At 48.3% G+C, this 19,415-nt stretch overlaps 1 protein-coding gene across 4 annotated transcripts in view; it reads left to right on the top strand.

Annotated features, from left to right (window-relative positions):
• agap1 (ArfGAP with GTPase domain, ankyrin repeat and PH domain 1) overlaps nucleotides 1–19,415 on the top strand; it is a 148,181-nt gene that overhangs the window by 13,058 nt on the left and 115,708 nt on the right. The window contains exon 1 of one of the 4 annotated variants that reach the window (XM_064311739.1): nucleotides 18,500–18,933. The exons of the other annotated variants lie outside the window; for them this stretch is intronic. Coding sequence (XP_064167809.1) covers nucleotides 18,905–18,933 — 29 coding nt within the window. The 5' untranslated portion in view covers nucleotides 18,500–18,904. Of the gene's footprint in view, nucleotides 1–18,499; nucleotides 18,934–19,415 lie in introns of those variants that run through there. 4 annotated transcript variants of the gene reach the window in all.

The raw sequence follows: 19,415 nt of genomic DNA, 5'->3' as shown, positions 1-19,415 counted from the left end.
CCGGAAGTATTTTACAATGATGATTTGTTTTAAGAATGTCTTAAGAATGTTTGCATGTTGACATTTGTATATCTTTTTTGAGCCTTATTTATATCTCTGGCAAATGTGTACTAGGTGTGGTAAATAAATAAATACATGAGAAATACAAACGCTGTGCTTTAATATGGCTAGTGTGTGTGTGTTGTACAGCCAATGCTGTTAAAATGGCTGATTTATAAGTAAGTACCTTTGATAAAGCTTTCTGTCCTGACGTACTGTAAAAGCAGGTGCCAACATGGCGGCTAGGGTACCTTAGCTCTTGATGTGCTGGCAGACTACACAAGGAGGCCCAAATGTTCCTAGCACATGCTACAAATACAATAAGCGTAACAGTATTTTCCTTGCCTGTCTTCAGCCCAGACTTTACGCCTAAGAGATTTTCCCAAAAGCCTAAAGTGTGCTGCTTAAGACTGATAATTTGGTAATTACTCAGACTCTGAATTAGCATAATAGATTAGCATATTCAACGAGGACGGTTATCTGCGCGGTGGCAGTGTCTGACCAGAGGGGTTGCGTCGCACGCTAACCTCGGCGCCAGATTGCATCAGAAGCCCGGAGACGGGCTGCCGCTCCGGATTTCACGCAGCCCGAGGAGCCCCAGAGGCGCCGCGAGCAGCCTGCGGGGCTAATGCTAATGCGAGCGGGCTGGGGAAGATTAAAGCGCTTTGTAAAGTAATGGGGTGAGCCTTTCAAGGGCGTGCTCTTTGTGCGCCTGTGTTCCCTTTTTCTCGTTTCGGCTTCCGTTCCGCCAGACCCGACGATCCCGATCAGAGAGGTGAAGGAGAGCGGAGGGCCGAAGAGCCCGCGCTCGCAGGGCGAACAGCAGGGCTACGGGGAAGAGCGAACAGCAGGGCTACGGGGAAGAGCCGCAGGTTTGAGAGAAGAGGCTAACTGTCGTCAGAAAGGATCAAACAGGCACAGAGCACTCGGGAAGCATCGATGGCTTCGTGTGCAAAGCTACCGTCTGAGGGAGGGGAAAGTCATTCGATGCGGCTGCGATGGATGAACTGGAGGAAATGTTGGGTGTCAGATCAGGAGGAACAGCTTGCAAGTGATTGGAGGGAGAGAGGGAGAAATGTGGTCTGGGAGTCACCCCATTGGCTACCTCCGTGACCACTCACGTCTCCCTACCATAGGCGATTAGCACTCTGTCCAGTCTACATAGTCTACATCTCCACTCAGCTGTAGGTCTCAGTCTGTTCTTTCAGTCCATCATAATGGGGATAGTTTATTAGGGACGGACTGGATAGGTGCTTTTGTGTGAGCTCTCATTTGGCGAGAGAAAAAACAGAAATGATAAATACTGTGCCACTGTTACTCACTTTTTTTATACGAGGGAGGAAAAAGACTCGTGTTGCAGAAAGACAAGACATCCAATCTCCTCGTGAAATGGGGTCCTCCCTCTCTCTTTGAAGGGTTTGAAAGCTTGATTGTTCTCCTTGGCTCTGAAGAGCCTTTCTTTTCTCTTTTTTTTTTTTTTTTTTTGCAAGTCAGCGGGCACACAGCAGACTGTACCATAGAAGCTTTTGCCTGTAGAGCGGTTTCTACCGGTGGACTGTAATGACCTTTGGGTTGCGCATGGCCCCAGAATGAAGTAAAGGTCAAAAGCGGGACAGCGTCCGCTCGGCTGAAAGTGGCCTTTACACGACATGCAAATGGCCTCTCTCACGCTGCTGGAAATGCAGGCTGCCCTGAAGAGCACAGCTGTGGAGGGCTTTCACAGTCAACCGGCACTGCTAATAGGCTGGTTATCTGCTTCCTGGAGAAGCGGTTTTATCAAGCTAGCATAGTGTCTGTAGAGCCGACTGCTGTTACATTGACGGACAGCCTCGTCTCAGCAATGCCCCCTGTTTAATAGGCTGTCCTGATGTAGCGTTAGATGCTTAACAAGGCGGAGCGGCAAAACGATGGGCTTCAGTGACCGCACATTTTCAGGGAATCGCTGCTTTGGCTGTGCAGCGGAGGACGGCCTCTTGATTGGTTCACAGCGCCCGGTGCCGTGCGTCCCCCCGCCGTGGCTCCCGTCCCCAGCAGGGGAAAGTCCCCTCCATTAATCAGCGGCGCTGGGCTGGGCTGTCTGCAGTGCAGAGGCTGCTGTCGGGCTGCGCTAGCTCGCGCTGAGCTCTGAGAAAAAGAGGAGGCTCTGGTTTGCGGGTTTGCTCGCTGTCAGAACAGAGGCAGAGAGCGCGGCGCGGAGCGCGGCTAAAAATAAGCGCTCTGACTCACCGAGCCCCTCGGGCCGGAGCGGCCGGCGGCGTCCGCGCGTTTGCGGACGAGGCGTTCCTGGTACGCGGCGCGTCGCTCTAATCCCGGAACGACAGAACGAGACAAAGCGACTGCCTTGTGCTCGAAAAAAAAACTAGCGGCTCGAACTAGGATGGTTTAACGTGCCTCCTCAAAGCACCACTGAGCTGAAAAGACAGTAGAATGCATTAAGTAAACATATCAAATGTCTGGACCTGACAGAGAAAAGATGACCTTTCTGTGCATTGTCTGCTTCTGAATTAATTGCTCTCTTTTGTGCTAAAAATAGACAGTTCTTTGCGGAATGGTCTGGTGACTTTTTTTAAAAATGCGGGATATGTTAACACACAGCCGGATCCCTGTGATCAGGCGGCAGATGACCGCTTTGATGAGACGGCCTGGCGGTCCGCGCCGGGCGAACGCGGTTAGCGCTGGTCGAGCTGGCAGGATCGGCCAGGAGACAGAGAGAGAGGGAGGCTGCATTACAAACTCCTCAGGGACCTGAGCCGGATGACGCCACAGCTGATGTAATTCGAGCTGACGTCAAATTAAAACGGGAAAGACAATGGCGAGGAAGACTGAGAGAAGAGGCCACGCTTGCGTTTTGTGGGAATTTGTGTTTCGTGTGAGTAAGCGTGGTGCCACACTGCGTGTGTCACAGGGTTCGTTTTTTTTGCGCTCATTATGGGAAACTCAGCAAGAGGACAAATATTTTTGCTGCATAGATGTTATTTTGGGTGGACGACTTCCTGCCTGTTCCAGTAGCTGTTTTTCACACGAGCGTAACGGGGGGAAAACCTTGCTGTCTGTCAGTCAGTTTTAAGGCTGCTGGTGTCACCGCTGGTAAGGGCCTTCCTGAATGTGTCGCCTCCTGTGGCGGTCCGGCTGCTGAGGCAGCGTTCGCTCCTGCGTGTTTCAGTCGGCTGGTAAGGGCCTTTAAGAGGGAACAAAAGAGGGCATTTTGCAGACACTCGATATCCACTCACATCTGTAAGCACATGACACTGCGGCCTGTTTTATTTTTTTTTCACCTGGTACCCATTACATCACATAGCAACAAGCCTCTTCATAGTAACCACTTAAACCAACATTCCAAATGGATTGGAGGAGAAACACTACCATTGGCATAAAATAAAAATACATCTTTAGCCATTTTATCTCATTAAATGATTACATTCCTGAGGTTTTATAGACTTGATGGTTTGAAATGATAGAAGTCCAAGATATTCCACAAGGCCAATCTACAGACCTGTCACGTCATGCTACAGATTGTAAGACATTTGTTCCAGAGTTCATGTTCCAAGAGTCCATGACCCACTCAGGTTCAAGAGTCCATGACCAACTTAATGGATGAATGAATTTTCCATGAGCCACCTTTTAACGAAGTGCAGGCTGTCACACACTCAAATATGGTGTTAAGCCATCTTGTTTAAGCACATGTGCAAACTACTGTGTGCAGACTGTACCTGGTACATTGTGTCGTATAACAGGTACAGTGCTCAAACTGATTGATGTAAACGTGAGTGGAAGGTATTTGCAGTCTGTTTGGTTCCCGTGTTGACTCGCTGCACGCCCCAGTCCCTCCCCCAGCCCACGGTTTGGGCCCCGCTGACTTAACATGGGTTGAGTGGCCCTTTCTTGTACTGTCACTGTATTTAAGATGTAAGACGTGACCGCAGATAGGGCTCTTATTCTGTAGCACTCAGGACGCATTGAGAACATGCCGTCCCAGCAGCTTGTACCGTGGGAAAAGGGAGTTGACCCCGCCCCCCCCAGAAGACTGCGCATGGCGCTGCGGCATCTCACGCACGCCCGCCAGGCCGCCGACAGCCATCACGTAAACAGTCTGGACATGTAGCGAGAGGCGTCCCAGAGCAGGGAGAATCTGGAGCGTGAAGAAGTTCCTGTTTGTGTGCGGACCTCACGGGGCCCTCGAGCCACCAGGCGTCTGCGTTCGCGGCCGAACGTTAACCCGCCCGCCCGCACGCGCCCGCGCCTGTTCACGGGCGCTCTGTTCTCCCCCTCGTGGTCACGGCGGCGGACGCTGACCGGGGCGAGCGACGGGAGAGGATCTGGCGCTCGCTCAGACGCCCGGGCTGTGAGATCTCACCTCCTCCTCGGCTCCGCGCTGCACCGCCAGCAGGGCCGCTGGCTCCGACGTTGCCGCAGATTTGCATTCGGAATAATCAGACATTTGAATGTTCTGTGACTCCAGTGCGCCTAACTGAAACCTAATTTCCTACACCCTCCCCCCCACCCCGAGGGACCCTGTGAAATATTTTGTGTGAAAACAATGACTAGCCACAGAGATACAGTATTTGCTCATCCTGCGGGAAGGGAAACTGAACAGTGTCTATGAATTATCTATAGCCTTTTTTGTTGCAGGTTTCATAAGCTGCCTGTAATATTGATGAGGAGAGCTGGAACAGGAAGTGCTGACGGTCACGTTATGCTGAAATGCCAGTTTCCAGTGCAGCGCTCCGCCTCGCGGTCTGCTGTTACAGTCTGGACTGTGGCTGGCAGTCCCGCAGGGTGCCACACGATTGGTCCAGCTTGTCCCTTTCTCATGTTACAGCTGAAACATTCGCTTCCTGTGAATGATCAGGCTTTTGAATCCTGATCATTGGTTAGTGATCCTGGGGTAGAAAGCATCTCTTATTTGGTTGTGTTCATGTCGGTTCTCTGTTTAGAATGGCTAACATTCAAGAACATATTGATGGAGTTTTTTGCAAATACAAACATTGGCACAAGGACACTAGTGGGCGGTTAACGTCATGGGGGTATTGGTACTGAGGGCATCTCGTATCTGAAATGGCATCAGGGAGAAGGGCGGAGGTGTCTTGCTCCCAGGCCTACAGTCCAGTCGGTCCCATGGCGGACGGACAGCTAATTCCAGTCCCGCTGATACTGTGCCCTTCCGGATGGGAGATCATCTCTCGCGATCGCGCGTCTGAGTCAGGCGTGCGCGGAATCGACCAGAAGGCGTCCGTCCCCGAGGGCGTCGCGCATGGGTCCCCCCCCCCCCCACCTCCTGTGGCCCAGGAGTTGTGAGGAGCTGGCTGATTCAGGCTTGTGTTCGCGGCAGGCCCTGTTTGGGCTTGTTAAACCACGCAGGGGAATTACCCGTGTGAGCACGCCACCGCGAACCTCCGCCAAACCGCTGCAGTATCGGGCCGGACTCGAACGGAACAGCCTCTGAGCATTTAACAGGGTGCCAATTTAACGAGGAGCTCGAGGAGCATTGGCTTTTCGTCGGCACTTTGAGCAGGATTTTACAACGCTCGTCAAATCAAATTTTTGGTCCTTCCGAGGTAGCAGCGCACATCCGTCAACAGTACCCTCTTCTGGTGAAAAATGGAAGTGGCCTAAATTGAACATGGTCCTCATAGACGCAAAAACCTGAAAGATGAACTGTGGAAAGTGACCCTTCTTTGAGTGCCTATTGATTGTAACAGGACACTTATTGCTTTTCAGAACACACTTGTTTTAACAGGAAAAACTTGTCTTAACAGAGGAAAAAAGACTGACACTTGTCTTCACAATCATGTGTCAGTTCACGCTCGTGTCATCAAATTATTCCAGTGTCGTCAAATTATTCCAGGAGATTATTTTGGTCCTTGAAGCGCCTTAATGAATCCCTTTTTATCAGAAGTCTTTTGCGGTGTTAATAAAAAATTTACGTTGCGTATGTTAATCACTTCTGCAGTCACGAGTCATCTGTAAATTAATCTGGAATGTTTAAACATGCGCGTGTTATGCAAATATTTGTTGTACGGTGTTGCCGTTGCTATCGTTACGCATCAAATAATGTAGGAGATGAGTCTCGTTAGTACAGCAAGGAGACTGTGAGGCAGGGACGTTAGCTGGAATGCTCAGAATCCAGAGAGACGTGAAGGCCCTGACTGTGCAGCTGCCCCCAAGTGTCACCAAGACTGCGCAGCACCAGTCAGCGCTGCACATCCAGGAAATAAGTCATGTTTTCTCACTGAAGTTATTTAAACATGGTGAGCGATCAGCCCGAGAGAGTGAGTGTACCAAAGCGTGAATGAAAAGGTCAAAGTTCACTGCTTTGCTGTAGCCAACCAGCAGCCTGCTTGACTGTTTGTGGAGACAGTAGTCCTGGGGGGGGACAGGGGGCGGGGGGCATATGTGACATGTTTTAAAAGGGATTAGAAGGAGCTCTGAGGTTTCAGTCTGCAGTGACAAACAGACATCAGAGATGCCGTGTAACATGAGCATCTAAGTCTAAGTTGAGGACCCAAAGAAATGCAATTCGATTGACATTAGCCATATCAAAGAAAGAAAAAAACGTGCAGATTGGCTTGGCTTAGCTGTTACTCGGTGTTAATTTGAGATTTGATGCTATGAAATGGCAGGCTATGATTTATATAAATAATTAGGCTACTTCTAGTTGACAGCCTTTCAGTCAGATAGATGGTTCTGTGTTCAAATGAGCCTGTGATTGTAATACCAGGTTTAGCAAAAAGAATGAAACCATGTGCTGTGTTCTTGTACGACTCACAATGTTTACACACAGACAGTTTCCCAAAAATTTCCAAATTATGCTTTTGCAAAATCCACGTTGTGTCCAGAAGGCACGTCCATGCCAAGTTTAATACCTCATTTTCAATACTAGGTCACAAATGGACAGTAAGAGTAGAGTAAGTGCTCTAATTTTGTAGATTATTACAAGACTGGCCGATAAAGGATAATTCTAGAAAATTCTGTTGAGAAATTTCCTCTGTGTAATCATTGGAATTTGACTATTTGACATTGAGGGGAAAGTGAAGATTTGCCTCCGCAGACCACCACAGACTGCTACAACACAAGCTGTGATTTCAGTCCTGATATCTGCTCTGAATTCTCTGAAACCGAAACGCGTCAGTCTGTACTGCGGGTCAGTTATTACGCACAGGCTTGTGCCTGCATTACTCCTCACACAGTTCACAATGCACAAGAATCACAGTTCCACGTTGTTCGGAATATATTTACATGCAAATAAGCTGTTTTTATTGTACCATCCAAAGTGTAGGAATCATTTTGTTTTTTTCCCCTGAAAATTAGCCTTTATGAAAATTTAGCCTCTGACTTGATGAATGCACAGACGGAGTTGCAGTACCCCATATAAGGTGGCGTGACGTGTTTTGGATGACAGGACCTTCGCAGCGTCCACCCCTCTCGAGCCACGTAGCTCTGCTCGCTCGAATGCCCGCACACCGTTGGCTGTCTCTCACTCACACGGCTGTGCGCGCGGGTGCACTCTTTTTGTGCGAGCCTAGGGATGCCTCTCGTACACTGTGTGTGGGGTGGGTGTGTGGAGACTCTTTTTGTGCGGGCCTAGGGATGCCTCTCGTACACTGTGTGTGGGGTGGGTGTGTGGAGACTCTTTTTGTGCGGGCCTAGGGATGCCTCTCATACACTGTGTGTGGGGTGGCCGTGTGGAGACTCTTTTTGTGCGGGCCTAGGGATGCCTCTCGTACACTGTGTGTGGGGTGGCCGTGTGGAGACTCTTTTTGTGCGGGCCTAGGGATGCCTCTCGTACACTGTGTGTGGGGTGGGTGTGTGGAGACTCTTTTTGTGCGGGCCTAGGGATGCCTCTCGTACACTGCGTGTGGGGTGGGTGTGTGGAGACTCTTTTTGTGCGGTCCTAGGGATGCCTCTCGTACACTGTGTGTGGGGTGGGTGTGTGGAGACTCTTTTTGTGCGGTCCTAGGGATGCCTCTCGTACACCGCGTGTGGGGTGGGCGTGTGGAGAGGCTCGCTGGATCTAGGTCACACGTCTGGCTGGCATTACTAATGCAGGGCCTTTGCCACGCGGGTTCTGGGAGGCGGTCGTGTTCGTGGGCGCGGCGTGCGGTTGGCACGCTGAAATGGCGGGTGGGGGTAGTGTTAATTAAAGCGTGCCTGAACGCCAGTGTGCCCAGCTCACACGCGCACGCTGTAAATAATTCATGGACATCTGCACGCTCTTTAGTTCCCGGCTCTGTAATGACGTCCCTGGGGCGGGAGGGAGAGGGGCTCCCCGTCTGAACGGCCGGCTGTCCTCCTGCCCTCGCTGTCCTCCTGCCCTCACTCCTCCTGTCCTCCTGCCCTCGCTGTCCTCCTGCCCTCGCTATCCTCGCTGTCCTCCTGCCCTCGCTATCCTCGCTCCTCCTGCCCTCGCTCCTCCTGCCCTCCCTGTCCTCCTGCCCTCGCTCCTCCTGCCCTCCCTGTCCTCCTGCCCTCGCTGTCCTCCTGCCCTCCCTGTCCTCCTGCCCTTGCTGTCCTCCTGCCCTCCCTGTCCTCCTGCCCTCGCTGTCCTCCTGCCCTCCTGCCCTCCTGCCCTTGCTGTCCTCCTGCCCTCGCTGTCCTCGCTGTCCTGCTGCCCTCACTGTCCTCCTGCCCTCGCTGCCCTCCTGCCCTCACTGTCCTCCTGCCCTCGCTGTCCTCCTGTCCTCCTGCCCTCGCTCCTCCTGCCCTCACTGTCCTCCTGCCCTCACTGTCCTCCTGTCCTCCTGCCCTCACTGTCCTCCTGCCCTCCTGCCCTCGCTGTCCTCCTGCCCTCGCTGTCCTCGCTGTCCTCCTGCCCTCGCTGTCCTCCTGCCCTCGCTGTCCTCCTGTCCTCGCTGTCCTCCTGCCCTCGCTGTCCTCGCTCCTCCTGCCTCCCTGGTGCCATCTGACAGCTTCCTGGTCATCTGGCCCTCTGCCTGCACCGAACCCATAACATCACAGATCATGTCTGTGTGCGTCAGTTCCATTACATCTCCAGTGCTGCATTGCAGATCATGTCTGTTTGCATCAGATCCATATCATATCCAATGCTACACTGCAGATCGTGGCTGTTTGCATCTGATCTAATACTACTGCATAGATAGATTGTCTCTGCTCACTCTGGGTTTGATCCACCACATAGTTCTGCACACGTATCCCCCACAGAACATCAGATACATTTGATCCCAATTCAGATAAAATGCATTTCTAAAATACTCCTCAGATGCTGGTCAGATTTTCAACAAAACATGTCACCAACAAAATGCAGACTTGAATGAAATTCATTTTGGTCTGTATGTTGGTGAACATTCATTGTTTTTTTTCATTGGTTATTGGTGTATGAAGTGCTTGTTTATTTCAAAATGATTCTTTTTCCCGTGTCTGATCTGCAGTGTAAGATTAATTAAGCTTACTCATGCTGCAGGTATAGCTGCTGCATGGTGCAATATGTGCATGTTATTTATGGGAACAACAATAAGAAGGAATTTGTGCTATTATTGTAGATGTAGGGATTGCATACTGGCATCTCAAGCTGAAATTTCAAATGCATGCTGTCTCTGGGGCTGAAGCCTAGACTTCAGGAGTGGAGAAATTTCATTGGCTGCGGTGGAGAAATTTCATTGGCTAGCGAGTGCATCTGCCATCTGCAAGATTCTGCATAAATCTGCATATTCAGGTTAATCACTGGCCAGCTTCTCGTCTTCTTCCCCGTTGTGCATTGTTATTTTTTGTTCTGTCTCGTGAAACACTTTGTAACTTTGTTTTGAAAGGTGCTTTATGAATAAAGATTGATTGAAGGAGGCATTCGGGCAGCCTTGTAAGCACACATTCGTCTAGAGGACACGGTGTGGGCTAGCCAGAATTAGTAGATTTGCGAAATCGGTGTGCACATTCAGCCTGTACGTGCTTCTTTCTCTGCGGTCCTGGAAGTCTGCCGATTCGGAATGCGAAACAGGGCAGCAGGCAAGAACCCTGCGATGTTTCGGGCAGAAAAAAATTCCAGAGCCTTTCCTCTCTTCCACTGTGGCTCTGTCGATGCTGTTATTGCGGTTTGGGTCTGTGCCAGGCTTGGTCCGCTGGCAGTTGGAGCTGTGATCGGGCACAGCGGGATGAATTGCGATTGAATTGGGGCCCGATTGATATTTTACACCCTCTGTAATTCCTGTGGAGCGGCTCACAATGCGTTTTCTCCTGCGCTGAATTTCATTTAATCTAACCACGTGATTCTGTATAATCCCTTGGATGCAACTTTATATTGCACTGGAAAAGGGACAAGAGGTTTATAAATGTCCTACAGTAAAGTTGTGCTCATCCCTTAAAGTCCTGCTGTTGCTGAGGGAAGCGTCAAGCCGTTTAAAGGTGGGAGCCAATCTGGGGAAGGATTCAAACCCAGAAGATTTTGGTGGAAAGAACATTATTGGACAGCTGTCCCTTTCTGGGCTCCGGGTCTCCTGCTGTTCTGCTTCCTGACAGCTAGATGGCGACAGGATGTCAAAAGTCTGATGTGTGTCTCTGGGTTGTCTCAGGGAGCTGGCAAGCTGTTGGGTTGGCAGGCTGTTCTGGTGCATTTCCTCTGAGCACAGCGCAGCACGGGTGTGCAAAATGCTGCTTCCAAACGCTGACTGGCCAGCAGCTCCCAATTATTTTAACCCTGCGGTCATTTATGTATTAATCAATGTTATTTGTAGATTTTACCGGTTGTGGGGATATATTTTAGATGTCATGTCATTGAATCTGTTTTCAGAATGTTATTTTTTAGGGCAGCCGGTTGGCTTCATTCCTACAGATTTTATCGTTTCATGAATGTAGTTTTGCAGAAGTAATGAGTGCATTGTCGGTGGCTTAGCAGTGTACCCAGTTATTTACACTAAATCATAGTTTTGTCAAAGTCTCAGGTGGACTGACATAAACTCTTTCAGTCCACTCCCACGCCTGAACCACTAGCAAAATGCTTGTTTGGGTTTAGAATTTTTGAGACCACCCCCCCCAATAATAATAAATTAATAAAATTTATATAAATAAAAATAATAAAACAAGAATAACAATATGATCTCGCTTATGTTGTCATTCTTTATCCGTGCTCTATTTTTGGCTGTACAGATTGGTTCAATGAATTTACTTTTCTGGAACGTTCATCCATAGTTCATTGATATTTGTGACTTTGAAACTGACGTGAGAGGAAAAAAGTTTCAGAAAAGAAAGACTGAAAAGAGGAGGAAGAAAAATGGCTGTCTGCTTTAAAGAACACCTGAGCATACAGGAAATGGTACGTTATCCCCTGAACCCTACAGAGGATATTCAGATTAAATTACTCATAGGGGAAGGCGATGACGGACTGGATGGATTTTGCTTTTGATAAGTCTTGGCATTTTTGGTTTAAACCATATTGTTCCAGAAAATTCCTGAATGTATTTTTTGACTATTTTTTTGTATAACTATAAGATGCAGTGTAAAGGACACCTGAGCCTGTGGGATGAGGAGGAACAGGTTAGCGGTAAAAAGCAGTGGCGTCTTAAACCTTCCATTTCTCCTGGATTGCGTTCCACAGTTTGCGCAGTTGGCCATTTCTCCACCAGGGCGGCCCTCTTTATGTTGCACACCCAGAGTCCAGCACCAAAGAGCTGAAATGGTGCGGTCGCTCAGTCTGAAGAGGCCAGAGGAAGTGGGCAGCCCTTCTGACTCATGAGTGGTCTGCAGATGGGTAGTACTGTGGAGGAAGTTTTTTTTGTGACAAGATGGAATCCAGTGTGCTGTTGCATTCTGGGAAGGTGGAGGCTACCTACTCAGGGGTATGGAGGGGAGATGATACACTCTCATGATGACAGTCTGTCAGTGTGCCTTTTACTGTACCCTCTATACCTCTCAGCTTTGGCGCCGCCTATTCTGTCCCCTGTGCTGTGATTGGACGGTCTCCTCTGTGGACTAAACCTCCCAATTATCACCTTTTTTTACACTTTCAATGTTTTGAGTGGAAATTTCCGGAATGCCAAGCTCAGATAGAAATACTTTTCACTGGTTAGTTATGAAAACGTGTGTGAGCGAAAAACAAAATATGAAAAAGCCAAAAATGAAAATAATATCAAAAAGCCATAAAAACAGGAAATACACAGCAGACATCTGAACTGTGAAACAAAACAGCACTGTGATGGCTCATAGTTATTCTGGCAGTACATGAATGAACAGCAGATAGGGCTGTGATTTATGAGCTTCCTCTCTTATTGTGGGGGGAGTTTGGTTGGGGTGTGGGGGGGTCTGTGTTGAACTGAGTCTCAGTTCAGTCCTTAGTGGGTCGTTCATGTGAAGCGGTGCAGTGACTGAAACTGCTCCACCAGCAGGGGGCGTTGGCCCTGGATGCCTCCTGCACACCGTTGAGCGTGGAGCGGCTCAAAGCGCTAAGCAGAGGGAGCTCTCTCTCCACTCCTGCTGCTCGGCCGGAAATTACCAAGTGCACCCTGGGAAACGGGCCCAGTTTATACGGACCAATATGAGCAGTGAATCCATGCCGTGAGAGTACTGATCACCACCATTAAAAACCCAGCTTAACAGACATCGCTAGGCTACACGCTTTTAATTGCAGTGGAAGTGACTAATTTAGCATTGAAAGAACCTTGAGTGTGGACAGAGAATGCAAAGTCAAATGTAGATTGGGATGTGATCTCAGAGGAATCGAAGAGGAGTGATGTGTTTTGAAGCCACAGAAGCTCTGCTTCATTTTGTTTGCATGACGAATGCTTTCATTCCTGTGCTGCGTTTGTAAAGTAGATGATGTTTCTCTGCATTCGTATTAACACACACGCGCACCCACACGTGCGCACACGCAGGCACTCATGCACACACACATGCACACACACCCTCACACGCATCCCCTTGCACACAAGACATTCGTACATGCTAATTACTCTTTCTTCCTCCTTTTCCATGTACTCTGGACCTGACCTCCACCATCATCATCATCCTCCTCATCCTCCACAGGTATGTGTGGTTTACTGTACATTTACAGCCAGCATAATGTGTGTGGATGTTTCAGACTGATTCCACAGTATTGCATGCAGACCAGGACTGACTCGTTTCAGCGTCTGCTTGCGTTGCTGAACATGGTGACTGCTGCAGGTCCAGTATGTTCACTTATGGCCCTGGGTGACAGGATCCTTACTGATGCGTTTAGTGATTGACTGGTTCGCTCACGGGTTCAGCGATGAGCAGTGTCTCTGATTCTGGGTTTCAGAATAGCTCTTCTGAATTGTCTGCTGCTCCACTCCCTTTTCATAAGGTTCAGGAGACTACGGTGTTAGTGCTCCTCATATTCCTTTATGAGTCTGTGTGTGTCTGAGAGTGTTTGTGTGTATGTGCGTATGTGATGGCGTGTGTGTATATGTGAGTGTGTATGTATGTGAGTATATGCTCGTGCATGTGTATGTATGCGTGTGCGTTTGAGAGTATATCCACGTGCGTGTGGAAGAGCGCGTGTGTATGTGCGTGCGTGCGTGCGTGTGTGTGTGCGCGCGTGCGTGCGTACGTGTTTGCGTGTGTGTGTTGCATGCTGAACAGCAGGGATCTTTATGCTCGCTCTGCTATCTGACCCATTTTCACGGCCTCCTGGGAAGAGATGAAAGAGTGTGGGGAGGTTTCTCTCCTTCCCTCCCTCCTCTCCCTCGCTCGCTCGCTCACTCTCTCTGCATCGCACCCTTGCTGATGGAAGATGCACGTCGCGCAGCCAGAGAGATTCACTCCATGTTAACTGAAATGTCACATTCACCGTTCTATGGAAGAGGTGCCAAAAGCATTTTCACTTCTGTTGAAAGATTTTTTCCGGTTCGATCGCTTTTCGTTTTTTTTTTTTGTGTTGCGAACCAGCACATCGGATTCTTCTGTCTGGTGCCCTGATTTTGTGTAGTCTTGCAGCAGTTTCTATTTCCAGTATTAGTTACTCATAGCGTTTTCACAGTTAGCATATGTTACACCTTCGCTTCAGTGCTTTTTAGATTAATTAGCTTTAGTCTTTGTCTGTGGATACTGTGTTCTGCGAGCGAAACAAGCGGCTTGTGATTTCACAGAGATTGCTCATTACCTTGGTCTTTGAACTGCCAATCAAAAAAAAAAATCCAACCCTGGTAGAAATGTTTTTTTATGTTTTTAACCCAGCATTACCTCAGCTGTCATGTGACCCTTATTTCTGAGTTATTCACAAATGAAGAGCTCATCTGGTTTAGATGTACTTTCTTTTTGCTTTGGCTTGTGCTCCCGTTTGCACTCTGGCCAACCGTAGATTCTGTTTGGCCAGGTGAGGTGGTACCACAGGGCGGAGTCAGAGTGCATATGAAATCACCAGCCCTGTCACACACTCTGGTCTAACACTGTGAGGTGTACACACGCCACCCTCTGGTTACATGGGCACAGCCAGCCCTTGTCCACGACACACTCTTGGGTGTACACACGATGTGAGGTGGAATCACCAGCCCTGTCACACACTCCGGTCTAACAGTGTGAGGTGGTACCACACCAGCCCTGTCACACACTCCTGTCTAACAGTGTGAGGTGGTACCACACCAGCCCTGTCACACACTCCTGTCTAACAGTGTGAGGTGGTACCACACCAGCCCTGTCACACACTCCTGTCTAACAGTGTGAGGTAGTACCACACCAGCCCTGTCACACACTCCGGTCTAACAGTGTGAGGTGGTACCACACCAGCCCTGTCACACACTCTGGTCTAACAGTGTGAGGTGGTACCACACCAGCCCTGTCACACACTCTGGTCTAACACTGTGAGGTGGTACCACACCAGCCCTGTCACACACTCCTGTCTAACACTGTGAGGTAGTACCACACCAGCCCTGTCACACACTCCTGTCTTACACTGTGAGGTAGTACCACACCAGCCCTGTCACACACTCTGGTCTCACAGTGTGAGGTAGTACCACACCAGCCCTGTCACACACTCCGGTCTAACAGTGTGAGGTGTACTCACAGCCCGTCACACACCTGTCTAACACTGTGAGGTGTACCACACCAGCCCTGTCACACACTCCTGTCTAACAGTGTGAGGTAGTACCACACCAGCCCTGTCACACACTCTGGTCTAACAGTGTGAGGTGGTACCACACCAGCCCTGTCACACACTCTGTCACCTGTGAGGTGGTACCACACATCGATGCCTGGTCAGCCCTGTCCACACTCGGTCTAACAGTGTGAGGTAGTACCACACAGTCCTGTGTCACGCCACACACTCTGGTCTAACAGTGTGAGGTGTACCACACCAGCCCTGTCACACACTCCTGTCTAACGTGTGAGGTAGTACCACACCAGCCCTGTCACACACTCGGTCTCAACATGTAGAGTGGTACCACACCACGTCCACACTCGTTACACGTGAGGTACCACCAGCCGTCAACACTCGGTCTAACAGTGTGAGGTGGTACCACACCAGCCCTGTCACACACTCCGGTCTAACAGTGTAAATGGCTGCTCCCCACTTGAGCAGCGGCATGCTAAACCTCATTCGTTCAATTAAAAAGAAAAAGAAAAATATGGCCATGGTAGTACACATTAAAATCTTGTCAAAGGAACATTCATTATTTGCGCAGAGCATATGGCAGGAGGATTAATATAAGACAGGAATCCATCTTTTTTATTGCAGCGGGTATTTAGAGCTATGTGTCACAGATTCTTGTAAATGCTTGTTTTGGCAGAGGAATTTCCCTGTTGGGGATTAATGAATCGCTTCCCGTTCTCTTCAGGTTAGAAAAATGGGAAATACGGCAAGTCAGCCTCTGTTTATGTTTTGTATTATTTAGTGTTTTATGGTTAACTGAAATCTGCTTGGATTAAGTGAAGTTCTGCTGAAAGCCAGCCATTTTAAACAATGCACCGCTCTCTAATTGTAGTCTCTTTATCTGTATACCTATGGTAGTATTGAAAGAAAGTGAGGAAGAAGTTTGTAAGTTACTATCTGTTACTTTCGAACCGCAGCCCTTTTCCGCGTGCAGCTTGACATGGTGACGGTACATTTTGCTTTCCGAGCTAAAGACCAAAGGTTTGCAGATAAGGGGACCAGCCACGCCCTCATTTTGGCCCTCAGGTGGACATTGGCTTCTGTTGCGGATGGTCACCTGCTCGCTGCGGCCCCTGTGCACTGCTGCGCGTCAGGGCTTGGAGGCGAGAGGAAGGACCGGCCTTCTGAGGTTCTGCCAATCAGAAATGCGCCCCGCCACCCTGTTGATATTTCCGTTTTATTTTTAATTCATGGCGTACATGAATATGCGTAAAACAGAGCTGGTGATCTGCATAACTCAGCCCGCAGATTGGCGCTATTCTTTCCCCCCGCACGATCTCGCCGCGACGCGTGCCTGCATTACCGGTCGGCTCCTCAGAACCTCGCGCTCATAAATAATGTTTTATGAATGCATTAAAGCTCGGCGGGTAATGAAAGATCAAACCGTTCTGAGAAGAGGCAGGAGAGAGAGAGAGAGAGAGAGAGAGAGAGGAGGAGGAGGCAGGGTGGGGCAAATGCGGAGGTGGGAGAGATGATAGGAGAAAAGAGGAGGAAAACCAAAAGAGCTCAGGAGATGAAGGGTGTGGGGGTGTGCGTTTTGAGGAATTTGATCCCTGGATATTGTAGGGCTCACAAACCCAAACTTTCGAATGCTGGACCCCGGTTCATCCCCCCCAACCCCCGGCTACTTTGCAGTACTCCGGGTCCCTCTGTGTGCACTTCCTGCAAGCATTCTTCTGTCACTCACACTTTAAGGCAGGTTATAACACAATTCATTTCAGATTTTTTTCATGGGTCTTGGACTCTGAATCGTGAATGCTAATAAAAAGAGCATGAAAACGAAAAGCATCGTTCACTTATTTATTTATCCAGTTTGGCGGCTGAGACGGTTGCTGGCCTCTGTTTCGGCTGCTGAGCGTGCAGAATGTAGGTCAGGGCCTCTCAGCCCGTGTCTAAATGCGCCGCTCTCTCAGGTGTAATCTCAGACCTTTAAATAGGATTTAAATCCAACAGTTATGACCTGAGCTGGGCTGAAAGTCACATCAGCCCTTGCTTTTGCAGACCTGAAGTAAGAGCCCCCCTGTAAGTCTTCAAAAAGGGTTTATTACTAGAAAGAGGCTCAAAGAGAATGCTGAAGTGGTTTTTAGAAGCCTGTGTTTGTGCAGGGGACTGCAGTGGTGTGAAGAGAATGAATGTGTGATTGACCTGCGGTAAGGGCTTAGATGCTGTGCACAGGTCTTGGTAATGCGGCTGCTGGTAGAAACTGCACTGCCTTGCTTTCAGAAATGCGACTCAGAAACCTCGTTCGTTCAGACCGCTTTCTTCTGTGTAGTTGGAACTGGGCTGGCTGTCACAGTTCAGGTGTGCATCACACACGTTCCTCATTGGTTTTATGATATCAAAGCTGGAGATACTTTGTCAAGCACATGATGTGGAAACATTGGGATGGTCCTGTGGAGACCCTGTTGGAGGTGGATGGGAGTGGTTGTGTGCGACTGGCGTTCTGCAGTGTCTGGCCACAGTGACTCACAGGTGTGTGGAGGGTGTCAGGGGTTTGAGCGGAGGTACAGGTACCGGTAGAGGAGAGCGGTGAGACTTTGGGAATGTCAGGCACTATCATGAGCTGCCAGCACTTGTACTGAGGTTCACAGACCTCCTTTCTTGAACGTATGAATCAGTAAAAAAAAAAAAAAACCCTTTACTCTCCACATGTGAAGCACAGTCATTATTAGGCTACTTCATGTATGTATGTAGCATTGCACATACACCATGTGACTTCATTCAGACATATTTTACTCATTTTTATTTATGCTTGACATTGTAAAGACACGTAATGAATTTTTTAAAATAAAATATAGACATTTTTAATAATTTTATTTAATAATAACATTTTTAATTGCAGTTGACATAACATTCACTGACTGGAACAGCATAATTTCATTGTGCTCACCTGTGATAACAGACCTGTGTGGTATGGAGAATCACTATACAAATATATTACTCATTTGTGCAGGAAAGACAGTTTGACATTGCATGTGTCTTAGTCTAAACTGTTAGCGTTTCCCCCCCCCCAAAAAAAAAGTACACTGAAATGGAAGCAATGGATTAACAAATATACATATTTAGATATTGTACATTTCAATTTCCTCTTTAAAACTTCACAAGCATCTTTGTCACTTTTTTGCTTGAGTAAACTCCGGATGTATGTGATGTACTGTAGCCTACTGGCACAAATTATGGATACACTGTGCTTAAAAGAAGTTTAGTAGCCTACTCTTAGGTAGCCTATCCTATACTCAGGTATGAACTAGCACATATAGGAAGGTGTAAAGATTATTACCTGTTTTGCACAAATCTTCATTTTTGTTTTATTTTAATATTATATTTATTAAATATTGCATTTACTATACCAAAAACAAAAATGTTGCAAAATATTGCATTAATCGCCAAACTCTGTTTATATAGGCAACGTTTTTGTTATGGTGAAATATAAACCGTTTGGAAATGCGGGGATAAAAACGGTCCTGTGTTGTTTTCAGTCGGTTGTGGCGCACAGGTGTGCTTTCTTGCAGCTGGAAGCACGAATGATATCGTGGCACAGCAATCACGACGCGTTGGCGTCGCAGATGCAGAGTTTGCGATCCAGGCTCTGCTCATTTCCACCCTCAGTCTATACAGCGGTATTTGTGTTATAGCGACGTTTCTGATAATATAGGCAGCGGGCCTATATTATGTGCCTGGACCGGATAGCTTTTAATCAGACAGAAAGAAATAAACACCACCCCTTATCCCCCGCCCTCCACCTTTCTTAGGGCGTGTCGCACATCCCGGACTGGAACACGTTAAACTGCCCCAAGCACTTTCTGTTACTTTCTGAGTATGTGGAGAATGTCTGCCGGCAGCTCGAGGTTAGTCAGTGTTTGTGTTTGTATTTTACTCTCTTAATGTCCCACCCCCTCTGTATGGTGAGATGGCATATTCAAATGTTATGCCAGTTCAGATAGGTTTGATCAGTTATCGCTTAAGTTAGTAAAAGATATCACTGATATTCTTTTTTTTATTATTTATTCAATCGAACTTATGTTTTTTGACCATGGCCAATTTATTTATTCCGTTCAGATGTTTTTGTCCATGGTTTACATGTATTGGTTGTTTTAGTGTTCATTTCGCATAATTGCACGGGCTATTGCTATTTTTATACACTCGTAAAACCAGTTAAATCATTATTGCCTTGCCGTTTTACCTACAGCCACAGGAAAAAAAACACGCCACCAAAAACATCAGCGTAAGCGCCTTGAGGAAAACGAGTCCCGGGAGCCATGTCCTGAATTCTGTTCCACGTTTTACTGCCAGTCAGTTGTGCTTGCTGGCACAATGCTGCTTATACTAG

Source organism: Anguilla rostrata, chromosome 15, assembly GCF_018555375.3.
Source record: "Anguilla rostrata isolate EN2019 chromosome 15, ASM1855537v3, whole genome shotgun sequence".
Lineage (NCBI taxonomy): Eukaryota > Metazoa > Chordata > Actinopteri > Anguilliformes > Anguillidae > Anguilla > Anguilla rostrata.
Note: the sequence above shows the minus strand (reverse complement) of the source record. Positions and strands in the feature narration are given on the sequence as shown.